This window comes from Drosophila suzukii, chromosome 2L (assembly GCF_043229965.1).
Source record: "Drosophila suzukii chromosome 2L, CBGP_Dsuzu_IsoJpt1.0, whole genome shotgun sequence".
NCBI lineage: Eukaryota > Metazoa > Arthropoda > Insecta > Diptera > Drosophilidae > Drosophila > Drosophila suzukii.
The window spans coordinates 13,806,319-13,825,105 of record NC_092080.1 but is presented as its reverse complement, the minus strand read 5'-3'; the positions used below and the strand labels follow the sequence as shown (position 1 = coordinate 13,825,105).

General features: G+C 36.4%; 2 protein-coding genes across 7 annotated transcripts in view; both read right to left on the bottom strand.

The window, feature by feature from the left end:
* Positions 1 to 963: 963 nt before the first annotated feature.
* Positions 964 to 18,787, bottom strand: part of Fas3 (fasciclin 3) — a 78,572-nt gene continuing 60,748 nt past the window's right edge. The window contains exons 2-7 of one of the 6 annotated variants that reach the window (XM_017086474.4): positions 11,778 to 12,095; positions 10,880 to 11,221; positions 9,988 to 10,422; positions 7,474 to 7,504; positions 3,108 to 3,423; positions 964 to 2,166 (exon numbers count right to left, since the gene is read on the bottom strand). In XM_017086474.4, the coding sequence (XP_016941963.3) occupies positions 1,978 to 2,166; positions 3,108 to 3,423; positions 7,474 to 7,504; positions 9,988 to 10,422; positions 10,880 to 11,221; positions 11,778 to 12,095 (1,631 nt within the window). In that variant the 3' untranslated portion in view covers positions 964 to 1,977. Of the gene's footprint in view, positions 2,167 to 2,280; positions 2,341 to 3,107; positions 3,424 to 4,613; positions 6,293 to 7,473; positions 7,505 to 8,141; positions 8,638 to 9,987; positions 10,423 to 10,879; positions 11,222 to 11,777; positions 12,096 to 18,787 lie in introns of those variants that run through there. The other 5 variants (XM_017086482.4, XM_017086496.4, XM_065865196.2 and 2 more) reach the window with 5 other exon arrangements.
* On the bottom strand, positions 15,087 to 17,039 carry LOC108018913 (myeloblastin). Its single transcript, XM_017086508.4, has 3 exons — positions 16,765 to 17,039; positions 16,435 to 16,708; positions 15,087 to 16,378 (listed from the first exon to the last, which is right to left on the bottom strand). The coding sequence occupies exons 1-3, from the start codon at positions 16,983 to 16,985 to the stop codon at positions 15,983 to 15,985; spliced, it is 891 nt and encodes a 296-aa protein (XP_016941997.3). The 5' UTR covers positions 16,986 to 17,039; the 3' UTR covers positions 15,087 to 15,982.

The following is an 18,787-nucleotide window of genomic DNA, read 5'->3' as shown; positions in this document are numbered from 1 at the left end:
TTTCTTCCGTTTAAAAAATGTGTTCCTAATGGATTTTTATTACAAGATCATATGCACGCCTAAAGAGAGATTCACCCTATTTATTTCTCCTTTCCCACGCAAATATATAAAATAGTGCCCCATCATCATTCCATTTCGTTGGGAGTGCATTGCACTAGCCTTGAAAGTTTCATTTTATTCGCTTCCCCCGAAGTCAATTTCAATGTACCGCCTTCGGCATGAAACACAGGAGAAAAACTGCAAAATTGTATTTTACTTTTAAGCTGTCGCGTTGGACCCTGCAAAAAAACAAGAAAATGGGAAAAAGAACAGCCCCCTAGAACTGGCGAAATAAAATATACGAGATTCGCTCTGTTTTTGTCTAATGTAAAATGCGACGCTTCGGGTAACGCGCAGATTTTGAGCTTTATAAATTGAAATGTCAGAAAAAGTTGAGGGAGCCGCAGTAGCGAGCAGTTGACTGACTGACTGACTGACAAGCAGCCACAGCCAGATACCAAAATCTGCCAGCAGACAAAGCCAAGTCAACTGCAAAACTTTGCCATATTTTATTATTATTATTTCTCCCTTTTTTTCGGCATTAGCCAAAATATATAAATGGCAATGCGGCTATGAATAATGCGACATGATTATCTTTCCTGCTGCTGCAGATCGGATCAGAAGTGCGCTATTATTTAGTGTAATTGACGTTGTCGTGCTGAGTTTTTCGGTGTTTGAGAAGCCAAACAAAGATGCCACATAGAAATACCGCCGGCAGCCTCCATTGCAATTTCAGTTTTCTTGTTGTAAATTTGACATTTCATTTAACAAGCTAAATGTTAACTCAGCCCTTTCAATTTGGCTAGAGGCAAATTTATTTGAGCCAAATTAATTAATAATGGAAAATACTTACTTTAATACTCACTCTTTGCCCTTATTTTATTTAAAATATTATTTAAACTGTTGATATAAAAATACACCCACTTTATATGGTAAAGAATTTTATTCAAAAAGTTTCTTTTTCAGCTTAACTTTATACAAATTATAACTTACAAAGTATAAAAATCAATCATCATCATGAAAGTACATTGTAATTAATGTATGCACTTAACTTAGTCAATTATCAATTAATTCGTAATCGAGTAAATAGTTTTAAATAATAACATTAATTGCCAGTTGTATGGAAAATGGATGGATATCGTTAAGAGACAAGAAAAACGAAATTAATTATGATAAAATACTTTCAGTTGCAAGAGATATTCGGTGAATTTTTTTCCTATTCAATTTTTTTTTTATTATGTTGCTTAAATGCTTTTTTCTGGCTGCCGAAATGGTCACAGTCCCTAATTTTGCTTATTCAAAAACGGCGATGTGTACAAAAATGTTTGCGTAAAAATAATTTAAGGTTCATCTAAATAAGTTTACTTAAACTTTGCATAATTATTTATATTTTTTCGCTTCTTTTCTTAAATTTACATTTAGCTTAAATGCGAGACATTTATGTAAATAATTGAGATTTTCAAATGCTTTCTTTTTCTCTTGCCTATGTTTATGTAAATTTTATTTATATATAGTTTTGTTTTGCAAATATTATTTTAGCTTTTTTAAGATTCTCTTTCTTTTTTTTTATCTTGTTGTAAATTTGATTTAATGTGTGGACTGGAGGAGGAGGGGTACACATTGAGGGGTGTGTCTTGCGTCAAGATTTCTGTGCGGAGAATTAAGTTTATTTTGTAAAAGTTATATTTTTGCTTTTATGTTCTTAGTTTCACGTTTCTTTAGATTTTAGTACACACATTCAAGAAGTTTTTGAAAAACCACTTAAGACATTTTATTTTATTTTTTTGTTTTGTTTTGCATTCTTAATATCATTATAAAGTTTATGTTTATGCTGCACTGGGTTTCTCGCGTACATTGCTGTTTCGTAATTTTGTGCAATCATTTCTGTTATGTTTTATTTGTGTCAGCCTCCCAGGGTTTTTCTTTTGATGGGCTAGATTATTTCTTGTCCTCGCCTCCCTTCTGCACATAGACTATTTCGGCGTATTCTATAGAACGGTTAGCCGCAACTCCAGAGCCTTCAGGTATTGGTACTGTTGCTGCTGTTGTTTTTGCTGGTGTTGCTGCTGCTGATTTCTCATTAGCTGGTTTTAGTACAAGTTCAGCATAGACGAGTTGTTTGTCTTGCTGATAATAGATAATAAAAGTTGTTATTAGTCTTTGCCTTAATTAAGTACATTTGTCATACAGAAATTGAATTTGTAGGCTTTTTAAGGGGAGTTTTCAATACCTTTTTCATTAGCTTTTTGCTTTTCTTTACTTAAATGTCCACACTGGTGAGGTGCTCTGCCAAACTATAACCTTTATTTGCGTATATATACAAAAGTTATACAACAACGGATTTTATTTGCATGCGTTTGGTTTTGTTTTTTTTTAACGGAAAGAGCAGAAAATGGCAAAGAAAATTATGTAGAATAATTTGTGATAATAGCAAAACGGAAATTATAAAAGAAATATTTTGTTTGTATGCTGGAAGCTTGCGTCTAAGGATAAAGTAACTATGCTAAGCTTAAAGGTAAATACAGCTCGCACTCAAACACACGCACACCGGATATATTCAGGGTGAAAAAAGGTCAAATATATGAAAAAAAAATGTTTTTTTCACATCGATATTCAAAAATTAATGTCAAAAAATCTCGAATATTATTTGGATTTTTATAAAATGTAGTACATTAAAATAACATTAAACATCCTGATAATCAAAATGTCTGCATTAAAAAATAGGTTCAGTATGATACTGCCCATATAAGTATGCAATAGTAAAGTTTTTTATGTATTTTAAAGATAATATATTTTTAAATATTTAAAAAATTTGTTTGATATAATATTATAAATACGGTTTGGGGATTTCTATCTTTTCATGGAAATAGACATTTTTTAAAGTGAAGTTATATTAATTGTCTGAATACTTGTTATGATTTCTGTCTTTTCATGGGGAATGAACAATATTTAAAGTGAAAAAATATCAATTGTCTGTATATTTGTAATGATATTTTTCCGTGTGCTCGGACAAAAACACAGAAGTTGGAAAGAGAAAGAGGTACGGAGTCTGGGACATTTTTTAATACCTTTGGTTCATTGTCATTGCCATCGATGGCATTTATGGCAGCTGGATTCTCCTGTTCGCTTCCCTCCACAATATTCACTGACTCCTGGTTATCCTTGTGCTTCTTTGAATCCTTTTCGTTGAAACGCTTTAAAATTGCCACGGCAAAAGCCGGCAATCTCTTGGCCTTCTTCTGCTGCTGCTGTTGCTGTTGTTGCTGTGGGTTCTCCTGTTCGTTAACGGATTCCTCATCCTCGGCCGACACGCCCACTCCGCCCATCGTCGTTGTGGCCGTGGCCGTTGAAGTGGCTTTTATATCGGCGCTTTCGGTGTCGCTGCTGCTTGTCGTTTGGGAAATTGTTGGGAGGTTTTTTGATGGGTTCATGATTTTGATTTTGTATGAAAAGTTTTTTGCTGTTTGCTATTTTTTGTTGTATTTTTTCTACATAATACTGTGTCAAAATAATTGCTGCTGTGCGAATTTCCTCCCCAAAAAATAGGGTAACAAAAGAGGGCCATAATAGTTCGGGGTTAGTCGTGTGGTTAGAAGTCTTTTCTTGGCATTCTTCTGCTCTCTTTAAGGAGTCCTAAATGGCGGTTGTTAGTGGGCTCAAGAGCTTGTGTTTTGGTAATTGCAAAATTGTTATTATTGTTCGTGTGTGGCACCATTTAAACCCAAATTGTGTTAGGAAAAGCAAATATTCGAAAGGGGACCTAAGAAAATCTATTTTCATTAAGATTTGTTTTTGGAAAATATTTTTTCTATTATGAATTAAGTTATTTTGTATAGGTTTTAAACGATTTTAGTTGATAAGTTAATAAATAAATTAATATATCTAAAAATTTGTTCCGCTGCTACTATTTACTTATATTTTCTATTAAAGATTGGCCCTCCATTTTTGTTTAAACGTCCTTGCATTTTTTTAAAACAAACAAGAATTTAAAAAAAAGTTCTGTATCAAATGCCCTTATTTAAATTCATATGCTCTGTTCCCCAATCTAATGCCCAATACTTTATGCCATATGGAATATTTAATTCGCATTTGACCTTAATGGACCCTTAACCCAGTTCCACCCCCCATTTTAACCTTCGTTTGACGTGGGCTGGCCAAGTAAATTGCTTTCGCTTGGCTGAAATGAGTTTCATCTATATTCTATAAATATTTTTGGCTCATTTGAATGTCTGCCTGCTGTCTGGGCTAGCTCAACAAGTATCTGCTGGATACGTTTTCCTAACAGTTTGTGCCGTGTCTATGTGTTCGTGCTTGTATTTGTATTAGTTTGCTGGAGTGGCGTGTTAGTCTCTGATATATATGAAATGTTTATTGCATGAAACGTTGCTTTCACAATTTAATGATATTGCTTTTGTTATGGAAAATGGAAAATTGTACGTGGAACTTCCTCTTTCATACACTGTATTGTTAGAAATTTCCTTTCAGCTTTCCATTCTATTCAAAAATCGGCTCTCACACACGCACACATATTCAGGCACTCGCAAAATAAATAGATCCAAAAAAGGAAACTCATCGCAGTTTTAACAATATTTATTGTTGTTAATTAAATATTAAACATACGTTTTGTAAAAAATAAAGAAGGAAAAACATGTATCAAAAGGTCCTAACTACATTTCATCGTTTTCGTTTCTAGTTACTAGATATTAATTTATTTTTTAATATTATGTATTCTGCACTACAACTAAAACCAGCTCGAACATAATAATAATCGAAAATATAAGGAAGTTTCTTTTCGCTCTTAAAGTACAGTGTGCGCGGCTTAAGTTGAACACTTTGTTGATGCGCATATGTCTATATGTATCTCACTTGATCTTTGTTCTACAGTGACTACAATTAATATTTTTGTATATCAATGAATTATTTTTTCATGCTTGCCATGCAAACTCTTACGATTTGTATGTATTCGATAAAAACTTAGTTGCATGCCAGCTTTAATTTCTATGAAATAAATAAGTTTGTTTATCTATTTATAGGTTTTGATGTTTCGATTGTTTTTTGTTGTGTAGAAAAAGAAACTTTCGTGAGTAATACAAAACTTAGAGCCTAATTTGGAGTCAGCTTTGCCACGGGCTCATCTTATTTTCAAGGAGTCCCTATCTTGAGAATTATCTGGTGATTTAAAATCTCTTCAGAAATTAAGGAAATTAAGAAAGATCTGTTTTCACTCATAAAATTGCTAAAATGTTGCTTTCAATAATAAAATTATTTACATTTTCTGCCATATATTATTATTTCTTGTTTGGTAGTTAGTGAGTGCTAAAGAAACCTCACAAGAAAATAGTTCAAGTTCAAAAATCGAAGCAAACATTTTCATAGCATACTTTTGGGTGATTTCCAAGTGAAAGTGCAGTGAAATTGTAAACATATTTTTACTTTTATCATAGTCAATTACAGAATTCTCTGGAGAAAGGCACTCAAATGCATGTTAAAGTTTAAGGCGGAGCTAACAGAGTTCACTCATCAACTATAATTCTTGACATTAATGGTAAAGCTCCCTAAAAGTTCTCGATGGCCACATAACTGCTCCATCCCTAGTCCTGCTGCGCGTTTCCTGTACCCAAAAAGAAGAAATAAATAAATATGAATGCCACACGCGCGCACACACACACGTGCACACTCTCAGATTTCCGTTTCCTGTGGCAACTTTGGCGTCGTCGGTGTGGCTGTCGTCGCATTTGTGTTAGTAGTACTCGTGGTTTTTGCCTCTCCGTTTTGGGGTCTCTGGGGCTTAGGGGGCGTGGCCGGGGCTTTGGACTTGCCCCTTCCCGAAAGTAACATCGCCTGCTTTTCGATCAGCTCGCGTTGATCCTTGGGCAGCCATCGCGAGAAACGCGATTCGGGAATTCCCAGTTGATTGCCCTTCTGCAGTAGATCGGCATTCTCATGGCCGTCTTCCTTATCACTCGTAGAGCTGCGGGAGTTACGTCCCGCCGCCTGACTCATCAGAATACTTTTCAGGGGTCTTGTGGTGGGATTGTAGACACTGCTCTCGCGATCCGTGCCATATTCAAAGCTATCATCATCATCGTGATGGCGTCTTTCGACCGACATGCGATCCTGACCATTTCCGTTTCCCTTGGACTCGCGCACTTTAGTGGCGCCCAACAAAGTAATGCCATTGGGGGTCTCCAAAAGAGCCACGTTTTGACCATGGTTTTGCTGAGTTCCCAACTCCAGTTGTTTGTCGATCTGACTGTTTACGGTTTATTGTTTTTGATAGTTTATAAGTAATTTTAAATATTTTAGATATTTAAAAAACATGAGAAAGGGTTTTCAAAATCGAATAATTTTGAAAGATTTTGGATGGAATATTTGGTATATGAATATGTGTGGTTTTTCAACATTTGGTATTTTTTAAAGTTTTTGTTAAATTTGTGGGTTCATTGCACATTTTATTCAGTGGTTTTCGTTGGTTTGTTGTTGTGGTTGGTTGTCCATATGAAAGTAGTAGAAGAAGAAGACAAAACATAGCAAGAAGTTTGTTTTCGTTTCTATTTGTGGTTGAGGTTTGTTTTTTTTTTGGTATTATTATATTACTTTTGTGATGCATTAGCAAAGTGGCTCTAACACTATAGAGTTGGATTTTTGATGTTCTATGCATTTGTTTGCTTATAGTTTTGGTTTTTTGTTGAATGACTGGGACAGCGACATTTTTGACATTTTTAGTAAATGCGTGAGACAGAGCAAGATGTTCAGAGGGTAAGAGAGAGACAGAGCGAGACAGACACTTCTTCTATTTTTTTTTCTGGTGGGCGGGCGAGCGAGCAAAGTGGGCGTGACAGAGCGACTAGCGAGCGTTTTAATGTGAAAGTTCAAGTGTGTAAATAATGTATGGGTATAAAGTGTGGTGTGTGTGTGTGTGACAGCGTGACAACTATTTTAAATTGATTTTGCTTTTATGGATTTAAAATTTAGAATTTCAGTTTTTCAGACTCTTCAAATACAAGACGAAACACGAGACTTTAGCAATGTTGTTGGTGTGGTTTTGTGTATGCGTGTGCTTAAGTTAGGGTTTTTTTTTCTATAAATGAACTATGAACTAACCTAGGATGATAATGAGCTGCTTCTATATCTAGAGATGTTGGCCTTTTGGGCATACGGTTAATGTAAGTACGAAAATTAAAGCCACTCAAGAGACACATGCAAGTAGACAAACAAACACACATCCGAACTACGCAATAATTAATGAATGGATAACAGATTAATGGCTTTGAAAATTAAACAAGTTTAAGCAAACCATATACCGTCGACGGGTTAGTTGTGGATCCATGGAAACAAGCTATGTATATATGGCCTGGCCCCGTATTTTTTTTGCACTTTTCTGATCTTATTTTGACATTTGTTAGCCTGATTGGGAGAGTTCACTGTACTTACGTTTCGTTTGTGGGCGTCTTAATGGATTTGCCTGTGTGGAGAAAATTAAAAAAAATAAGTTTATAACATATTTACAAGGAGTAGTTTGCATACTGAATAATAATGATTATTATGATAAATGATATAGGATAAATGTTCCCAACCTAACATCACCATCATCAGCTTTAATTCTGCCACACCAAACACAACCATCTTGTAACTTTACAAATTTATGTTTTTCATGTTTTGTTTATTTTTTCGCTTTACTAAAATTACAAAAGAACAGAAAAAAACATAAGGAGTGGATAACTAATTAAAATAAATCATAGGCATGTTTAATTTTCTAATTTGTTATGCTTGCCAAGTTTAAATTGATTGATTGGCCAATCGACACAAAAATAGTAATTAGAAAATGCAAAATGCTGGCAGCTCTTATAGCTTAAATAAATACATGGATGAAAATCAATATTGCTGGACAAAGTATAATACAATAAATTGGACATTGTTGATTTATTACTTTTAGTTTATATATATTTATGTTTTGTTTTTTATGAATTCGAGTTGATAAAAGGACATTTAAGGTTGGCGAGATTCGCGATTTACGAAAATTGGTCACTTAAAATTACTTGGCCTAAGGTAAGGTGTTGCTTTTATTTTTTTTTATAGTAAAAATATATATAATTGCTTGATTTTGTGGTGCGCATTTTGAGATTTTTTTCATTCAATTACATTTATAAGAGAGCAAATATTTGAGAGCAAAAGAATGGTAAGGAGATATATGTTATTCGTTATTTTTGTTTCTTAACCCTGATGCTCTTAGCAAAAGGGGGGCACACAGCTAACTGGCCAAGAGCCACGCCCACTTATTGGGAATCGTGGCCAAAGGGGGCGGGGCTCAAACGGAAGTATTTGGTGGCTTGGGAGCCTCTAGGCCATTCAAATTGTGCTGGCTGCCATTGCCAGCGGCTATAACCGCTGCCGCTGTGGCCGCCGCACTCTTCTTCAGATCCGCCTTCTTTTGCGCCTCCAATTTATCGGTCACGGGGGGCGTGGCCTCCTCCGATTGCTGGGTGGTATCGATATGCTCATCGCCATTATCGCGACCATCCAGCTCCTCATCGTCATTGAATTCCGGATGGATCTGGGCCTCTGAATCGGGACCAATGTCCGTGTTTAGAGTGGCGCCTGTAAAAACGACAACAACAAGAACTAACATTTAGCTTTGTGTGCAGAGACAGAGAGAGAGAGAGAGAGAGATAGAGAAGACAGAGAGAAACGATATCGATCTCGAGGATACCAAAATTCCATATTAAAGTTGAGGTTAGTCCGTTTACCAAAAAGCTTATCAAGCAGAAAGTACAGAAAGCATAGAGAAACAGAGAATTACAATTTTTTCTTTAGTTTCGTAATATTTTACATTTAAAGTAAATAGCACTCTTATAAAAATATATTTTTTGGAATTTTTCTTTGCATGTTTTTAGTGACCAATTTTTGTTTTCAATGTTAGCTCTTCTTGTTGTTGTCATTTGTAGACAATTTCACTCAGAGAGTTTTACAATTGTGTTGTTAATCTTAGGTATCTAATTAAGATATAATTTTTTGTTGCGCTGGTTTTATATAAATATTTTTTACATAGGATTATTCCATTAAATGCAGTTTATAGTTTTTGGGGTTTGTATTATAAAAAGTGTTTTCAAACTAATAATATTTGTTCAATCAATTAGACTATTTTTTTTTTAATTTGTTTTGACACTTCCTAAACTTTGTGTTTATTAAAAAACTTATGATTTCTTATATGGCCTACAATTTAAACTCAAAGAAATTAACTTGTTGAATAAAATATCATTTTCAAGAAATAAAAACCAACTACTTTTTGGTTTCTATTCCAATTACAATAAGAAATATTTATTTTTTGCTCTACTTATAACTCTTCAAAATTTCCATTTTACTTTAATCTCTCACATTTGTTTATTTTTAAAAAATCCTACGTATTCTTTAATTTTTTTCACACATATGTTCCATATTTTCATTTTTCGCCCATACCCATGTACTTTTCGAAGAATATTTTCCCACAAAAACTCTGCCGGCAAAGTCAAGTGAGTTTTTTTTAATTAGATGAGTTTTCTAGGGCTGCTGCGTTCATCCGCTCGTTTGGATGCTCCTTCTGCTAGGTTAACGCTAATTAAAATTTAAAGGCCGCACAATGTGTCGAAAGTTAACAACTGCTTGTGGCAGAAGGGTGAGCCCCGCCCACAGGACTCCCGAAAACCCGGAGTACATATATGTATGCTTATGAATTGCAGGATGAGTTGTGCAGTTTTTGGGAAAAATGGGTGCTGAAGTTGGGTGGATGGAGAACCTAAAGCCAGAATTTATTGTTAGCTTAGCTGATGATGAGACAATAGTGGCAGTGGATGATGATGTTGTTGATGTGGCTGAGAGGCTAATGACGATGTTTCACCCACAAAATAAGCAAAAATGTATGTATGGAAAATCAAAAAAAAAAGGAGAAAAAAGAGTGCATTTTCAACTTACCGCCAAAACACCATCGGCCAGTGGCCCGTGCAAACACAATTAGTAGAACGACCAGGACCAAAACGGCAACGGCCACCACAATGCCAACAATTGCGGCCACATCCAGGCTGCTGCTGGGCGGTTTGCTCGACGAACTGATTCGCACCTGGTAGTCCGTCAGTCCCAGCTCATTGCTGGCCCTCAAATTGTAGGTTTTCGTGGTATCTTCCAGAGTCAGGCCGGCAATGGCCAAAGTCACGTTGTACTCATCGTTGCCCATGTACTGGGGCTCATAGGCCGAGTAGCGTCCATCGGTGCGGCCCTGTCCCACAATCGCTCCATCGATGGTCCATTCGATCTTGGGCTGCGGACTGGCCCGGATGGTAATGTTCACGATGGCAGTGTGCTCGAGGTAAAGTCCGTACACAGCGGCATCTGGCTGGTGGACGGGGGCATCTGAGGGGAAACGGTATAGATTTTAGGTATACTTTAAACTATAGTCCATATGGTATATGATATTATATATGATAATTTCTTTAAATCAAAGTCTAGATAAATAGTCATTTAACCACCAACAATGAAACTTTACATATAAATTTCTTCACCTTTCAACAAATTGTTCTAAAGTCACGGAATTGGCCTATCCCGGAAAAATTACTTTAATTTAATTATAGATTAAATACCATAAATTATCTGGTTATAGTTCATAACAAGCTGTACTCCTATTTCTAAACAGAAATATTATTGCCATTAATTTAATGGTTAATACAATTTTATAAAAATTTAATGGTATATTTAAGGCTCATTTTGCCTGGCACTTCAACTCATTTTAGCACCCTACTTAGTGGTCTATTTCAATTTAATGTTCGTACAATTTTCCAAACTAAGATGGTAATTACTGTGCAGCACTTACATCGCACGTTGATGATGTAGGCAGCTTCCTGAGGGGGAATGCTTTCGCGATCGGTTTGGTGATGGGAGCGGCAGACCAGTTTCCGGTTGCTGTCCTCGGGCGACAGGTGCCATTGGATTTCCTGCACCGAGGTCGAGAGCTCCACATTGTCGTTGGTCGAGGACATGACCTCCAGGGGAGTGGTGCGCTTGTTGGCCGGCATGTTGTCGATGTACCACGAGATGTTCGCCGGCGGACGACCATCGCGAACGCTGCAACGGGCACGGAATTCAGTGCCCTCATTGAAGTAGCCCTCGCGATTTGGCCTCGACAACAGCTCGATGATGGGCTGCTGGGGACGCACTGAAAAGTTGGAAAAATAAACCATTAATTTTGGTGAATTAGGTAAATTCTAGCAACCTACGACTCTATTTTTTAGTAAACAGAGAGAAATATTCGAGTGCATTGTTCTTAAATTAAGAACATTCGTTCTTAAAAACCTTGAAAGTTACTTTTGCTACCAATGTTCTTAATATTAGAACAAAATGGTGAGAAGAGAATGAGATTAATTATTAACTTTTTAATAACTGCGCACTACTAGTTTAGTTGTTGAGATAAACAACAATGAACACATTTTCAAGAATCTTAAGAACATATTAAACTCAAATGAGAATGTCAGAATTCTCTCTGTGTAGCTTTAGGTCGATTAGAAAAAGTATTAAATTAGTTTAAATTTTAGAAAAGAATGAAGAGAAGGAAACAGTTACCGGAATTATTACTCATCAATTTTATTTAAAAAAAAATTGTATGAGATTTTTTTTTGTTTAAGTAAAAAAATTAGGTTTATTAATTTTATGCTTCAGCTTGAAAAATCTGTAATTGTATAGAACTGAGTGATTTTCAATCCTTGGATACTTACTTGCCACCACCAGGTCAATGGTGCCCGTCAGCTCCTCTCCCTCGACGCCCAAACTGCACTTGACCTGGCCATTGTTGCTGGCCTTGACCCTTTCGATGCTGACGCCGCACTGTCCGGCCGTAAGACCCGCTCCGTAGTACGTGAATCCGGGGGTCTTGTTCCACTCCGGCGACAGGTTGAGGACCTTCTGCTCTCCGGGGATCTCAATCCGGCAGTAGTTGATGGATTTGCCATAGCGACAGAGCAGATCGGTGCGATCATTTTGGTTGAGAAGCGCTGTGTTGGGTTCCACATTCACCTGGGCCCAGGTGAGCGCATCTGAAAGATAAATGCAAACAAAAGAGGCGATTATGTTGGTGCTGTTGTGCAATTTGTTTAAGTATCTGGTATCTAGTATCTGGTATCGCATAACCCGAGGCATTGTCTTTTGCCACAGAAACAAGCAAAAAATAAACGGCACGTTCCATGCCACGACACTCGACACGCTGTCCTAATGTCTTGGCAATCAGGCAAATGACTGTTGCATTTAGCGACAGACACCTGCACTTTTGCATCTTTAAGATACGCATCGCATACTCAGAGATCTCAGTTTGGTTTTTCTTGTTTTTGCAAACAATGCGGCTGCATTTTCTCATTAAGTTTCAATTAAGTTATTCGTTCGCCTTTTTCTCGGTTTTGTGTGGAAATGTTTTCCCACTCCCATAGCCGGCAGTTGCAAAAGTTTTTGCGAAAAGTTCTCTCAACTGCAGTTGCTTCCCATTCTATTTTTTTTTATTTTAGCATTTTCTATTTGCCAATTAAGACATTTGAGTAATTTTCTAAGTTGGGCATTTAACGTTTGAGCAAAAGAGGAGCGCTTTCGACTTGCTCGTTTGTTTGTTTGCCTGACTTTGGTTTTGTCGGTTAGGCGAGGCAAATATGTCGGAGAAGACTAATTTCTAATGAAATTTTGACTCTGCATTATCTGAATTCTGGCAAATGATTTCGGTTTAATTTTGGTTAAATTGTATGCTGGTGCTAGCAATTTCAAAGGGAAGATGGTTAGATGAAGATTGTTCCCTTAATGGGTATCACAGAATTGCACTAAGGGCTTTATTCAAACCAATAAACAAGAGGTGTACGATTACTTGAATTGAACTTTTATTTAAAATGGGAATAATCTTTGCTATACTCAATCAAAGTATGAGAAGTAGAAATAACAATAAAGTATTATTTTCAACTTGAGTGTAAGCTTAATTTGAATTTGATGATATTACAAATTTAATTTTTAAGTTCAAGAGCAATATTAAATCGTAATGTTTGACATTTTATGAAATGTTAAGACTCTATTAAGGACTTTGTAGCCAATACGATAGCTGATTACTTGATTTGTACTTTAAGCTTATGGCCAGACAACGATTTTCGAAATTGCCGACTAATTTCTGTAAATGAAAGCCGCAAAATTGCAAATTGTGGCATAAATATGAGAGGCGGGAGCACCGAAAACAGCTGCAATCTTAAATTCGATGGGAACAGAAGGTGAAAAAGAGGGGAAGCTGCAGTGGAACCTCAATGTGCAGCTGGCCAAAAGTGAATTGATTTCTCCGCTCGACTCCGTTGCGCCTTTTGGCTTTCGGATGACTGACGACTGCCCGAGTAAAGTTTTGTTTGGTCAGCCGGAAACGTGCGGAAAATCAACAGCATTTGCATTCGACTTTAAAAATCGGGTCAGCCAGCTGGCCAAGTAATGTGAAACTTTTCTACCGCCCCATGAGATGTCGTTTAAGTTTTGACAATTGAATTGTGAGTGATTCAATATTTTTTTTGGTTCTGCTTTGTAAGCAGACTCCTTTTTGCTGCTTGTGATATTTTTATGTGACGCGCTCACACTCTTTTTGTTTCAGTTTTTTATTCACACTGGAATTTTGTAGACCCTATAAAACCACTTAGGGTTCTGCAAAAGGGCCACATAAAATCCCGCCGAGAAGTTTTGCTGCAGCTTGGATTTCCAGAGTCCAGAGTCAGCAAAAATCGTTTCACACTTTCGCCCACAAATAAAAACGGGGATTGCAACAAACTGTGGCTCGAGTTCCGAATAAAAAAATGGAACGAAAAATGTGGGGGAACGTGGAAGTTGAAGTTGGACAATGTCACATTCACAGCTATGAAAACAAACGCCAGTATTCGAGAAGTTGCATCAAGTAGAGATGAGCACGTGATTAAACGGGGATAGTAAATTATATTAAAAATTAAGTTCTGAACTTTGGTCATAGTTTATAAATTAATTTTTAAGTTCTTTAATGATGTTTGTATTTACAAAATAAATCTCCCTATTAACCTCATATTAATTCACAATACAAAATGCTGTTAATAGGACCTTTGTTTATAAGGAACATATAATTTATATATAATTTAACATTCGTAAAGTGAATAAAGATTTTTTGTTGAGTGACCGCCTCACGCGTTCATCTCAATCCTCGACATACGCTCCATATCCATGTGTTTATTCACAGCACAAATCTATTTTTTATCCATTCCCCCAGCTGGTGATATTTATTTATTTAGCCTTTTTTTCGCCGGCTACATTTTCGGTGGACCATCGTTGTCCTCTGGGTTGGATTTACAGATCCCAACTGGAAGCTCCTACTCCGTTGTTCCCCATGTTTTATTTGATGCCATGTCTGCAGTTTTCAGAGCAACGTTTGTCCAGTTCACTGGTCTTGCCTCAACGGAAACGTTGCCCCAACTTTAAGTGATTTTTTCTTCTTGTTGTTGCTGCATGTGTGAGGGCATAGAAATCATTTCACTTCACTTTTCCCCTCTATAAATTGTACAAATAGATTTAATTTAATGCTCTCACTCTTCCCAATAAAAATCAACTTTGGTCTGCCAGTCCAAATCGATGCACCGCCTTAACCCCCCTGTTGTGGCTATTGTTTCCTATATTTTGGCCACGTTAGCGTCTTTTGGTTGGAACGTGATTTTACTTGAATTTAGTGCCTTGGCAGCTTTGATTTTTCAACTACAGTTTCGGTTGGGTGTAGTGTAAAGTTGCACAGGGCACAGTGGTAAAAATATGGTACACCATATGTGGGTAAAAAAATTTAGTTCGATTTGAAAATAATTTTGATGATTTTCTGACAACATATTATAGAATGTTTTAACATTTTCTCAAGCTCATAAAAGTATAAGAATAAATTTTATTTATTTTATAATTTATTTTTAATACAATAGGTCAAACGACATTTTCTATGTAATATATTATATCTCCTTTAAAATCAAATATTAGGGCACCTTTTTATACATTTCCTTTAATTTATTTATTTGTCTTGTGTATCCCACTATTCCAATCAACATCTTGTTGATTTAAAGGCAGCAAGAAAAAAGGAAATCTAGCACAAATGTCTGGGCTGCTGTCTACCACAAATTGGTATGCAATTTAAGCACTATAAAAGGAAAATCAAATGCTGTGCGCTCGATTACATGTACATTTGTGTATGCAATCGGTGAGCTTATCATCCAGGCCATTATATATCGCTTGGCTGGTAATTTTCAATTTATCAGCATCGATTTATCAGCTTTTGTGATACCCAGCTACCTGCATTCGGGCAATTGCAGAGCAACAAAAAAGATAATTATTACTGATTTATGGCTGGCTTTCCATCCGACGACTGACAGCGGGTCTTGAACTCAAAGTCAATGGGAGTTAAGCAACAAGAGTTGGGTGAAAAACTTGTTATTGGTAACTTCTGGCTTTTCTTTTTCGGCCAACATTATCGCGTGTGTGCGCAATTTCTTTTTACCTTTACGGGTCGGTTTTTATACGGCGTTTCGTGGCTATTAATAATGATTGGTTGTTACATCAAATTGCCGTGTCGCGGCCTTTTACTTTTTTCTTGACCAATTTTCTATTTATTATTGAGATTATTTATGGCCTTTATCAATCATGTTTTATGTACAAATTTATTAAGCTTTTTTCGGCAGTTTCTTTTTCTCTTTGATTAATGCAAAAGTGCAAGAGTTTGGCAATAACCGAAAACATTGTTGTTAGAGTTGAATGGAAAGTCAGTGCGGTTTTTTGTTTTCTGGTGGAAAAGTGAACGTGACATTTGCCACACGTGGCACACAGGTGCATTACAGGCGAAAGTTTCCAAGGGTTTTCCTCAATTTTCCATTAATCGCGAGGCGAAGCTTAGAGGCTGGCAATTTTTCCTTTTCGGAGAGATTTAGATATCCACTTGCTGCCGCAGGTGAAAGTTGCCCAAAATACAGGTGAGAAAAGCGAAGGCAAATATCCATTTATGATGTGGCCGCAGCTCCACTCCCTGAGATATCATTTTCTTCATCCAACTGGTGTAGAAAGACACGTCACTAAAGAAAACCGGATCCGCGCTAGAGCAATTAACAGTGCCCAGAGCAATTCCATAGAGCTGTCCATCGCAAAAAAGTGGACCGCCAAAATCGGTGGCACAAACAAGGTGTTCCAAGGACTTTACACAAATAAGATCTGCATTGTCCTTCACAGATTCCCCTAAATCTTTCTTGGCATTTTGACAATCCGCAAATGGTCGCAGTTCGACATTAACGAATAACATGTTGTGAAATGATCCAAATCTTTGTCTCTAAGGGTAAAGTTTATTTTCTTAGTGAACTTCCTAACTATTTATTAGATACCCACTCGTATGCCAAAGTTTCCTCCAACAGTCTTGCAATCATTGCCCACTTCCAGTGATGCATTTCCTATGACAGCTTTTGCCAAATGATAGCCATCAAACTTGATAGTTCTCTTTAGCTTAATAACAGCTATATCATCTTGCTTGTTTCTATTATAATAAGGATAGATAACCATACTCTGAATTTCAACAAGAAATTCTTCTGGCTCTGGGCTTTTAAAGACAGCTGCGCAGAGGGCCACCACAATTCTCCTAGGGTTCATCATCATACCTTTTTTACTAAATATAAATATAGAAATTACATTATAATGTTTATACTTATTGACTCTACCCACTCTGTGATGCAATGAGCTGAAGTAAGCACATGGCGGCTAGTTAGGATCACTCCAGTACAGAAGTGATTGTCTCCAGGAGTGTGTATATATTTGCGAGTCCGCAACGAAACTAGATATGCACTTAGATGGCTATAAGTTGGTTCCGGAAACTGGTCACTTGTGCTGATATTTTCAAGCAAAACCAATGGAACTTGCAACAGCAAAAGGAACGAGAGCCACATTTATAAAAATTTGTTAGAAATTCTAACTTAGAACAGAAGTGATAAACAACTCGGCGATTCCTAGTTATAAGTGATATTCAATTTGAGATGTAAGATGTTTTCTAAATAATTTACTCAGGAGTTTGCTAAAAGCATAGTTATAAGTTAATAATTCAAGTATGCATAACATATTATTTGGTATTGCTTAGGAAATTACATTACAAATCATAACCAATTCTGGATTTCTGCTCGCATTGCCCTTCAATCAATAAAATAGTTGCATAAATATCGAATTTAATTATTTCGCTGGAAGCTGCAACATTTACACTTTCATCATCATCAGCACGGCATTTGCATTATTTATGCCCCAATTTAAGTTTCCCTTTACAATGCAAACATTTCACATTTGCTTTCTCAATTATAGACGTTGGGGGCATTTAAACGGCAGAGATTTATTTGAGACCTGCCACAGAGGACAACAAAGTGAGACAACTTCCCCAGCAGACATTCCCATCTGTCAGTTAATTAATGCGAACGGGACAATGAGGTTCCCTGGTCCTCAGCCATTTGCATCTTGCACTTGGCACTCCACTTTTCGATGAGCTTATGAGGGTCTTATTGTAATTACCCGACAATGAAGTCAAGTGGCGTTGCCAGAACAGGGCAGAATGTTAGCATATTTGAGGGGACCTCCTGAATTAAAGTCCAAGAAATATTATCATAATTAATGTCCCGACCAGAAGTGCAAAACGGACCGCAAAACTTTGTCCACCTCTCCACCTAGAAATTTATGCTAAGTTCTGGATTATTATGCAATGGCATACAGTACAGATTTTGTATATGCGATTGAAACGAACACACATCTATATATAGAGAGAGAGAGGGAAAGCGTTAAAGTTGGCACTGGACATGTGATAAATATTGCGGTCCATATTTCTCATAAATTCAACAATACCATTACAAAATTGCAGCCAGCAATTTATATAATTCCCCATCGTTGTGCAACATGTTACTGGCCAAATTAATCTGCGGCCGTCTGCTTGTGCAACTCGCTTTCTGGCCTTAACCCTTTAAGAAGCTTATACAAATTGTGACGATGACAGCGTCTGCCAAACTGGAGAAGACAGAAATAACATGTTCCAGACCAGACGAAGGTTGCCTAATTTAATGCATAAAAACGCACACGCAAGCAACAGACGTGGCTGAAAAGGCTTAGAGGGGAGTTGGAAAATGGCTTTTACCCTGTAAGTTGAGTTTAAATAGGATTTTTCAATTTTCTAAATTTACATTTTAAATTTTAACTCTTTTTCGAAAAATCTTCTTCATAAGATACTATAATATACATTTCAAAAAGTATTTAATTTGTTACTTAGTAACTTGAAGTGCATTTGTATTTTTCCTTAGTATAGATTATTGATCTGTTTTGTTAACCAAAATTCAGCCACTTAGGATCAACATACGCAGAAAAATAAAAAAAATAACATATTGATTCTCTTTGGTTAGTCTATACATTTTCATCTTAATTTTTAAAATTGTAAGTTTTATAATATGTTAAAAAATCAAACATAATCAATATAATCAAAAATTATTATTAAAAAATACTGTTTTTTTTAATTTTGATATTACAATTTACAAATAAATGTAAAAAAAATTATCTACATTTTTTTATCTTTGGTTTTTCTTGGACAATCTTAACCAAAATTCGATCTTACCTTATAAACACCCCCTAGAACATTATGTTAACCCACACAGACGTCCCACAGGGAAGCCGCCTTCGAACCATCTAGAGAACGAGGGAAACAGCAGGATCCCCCGCTAAGCGG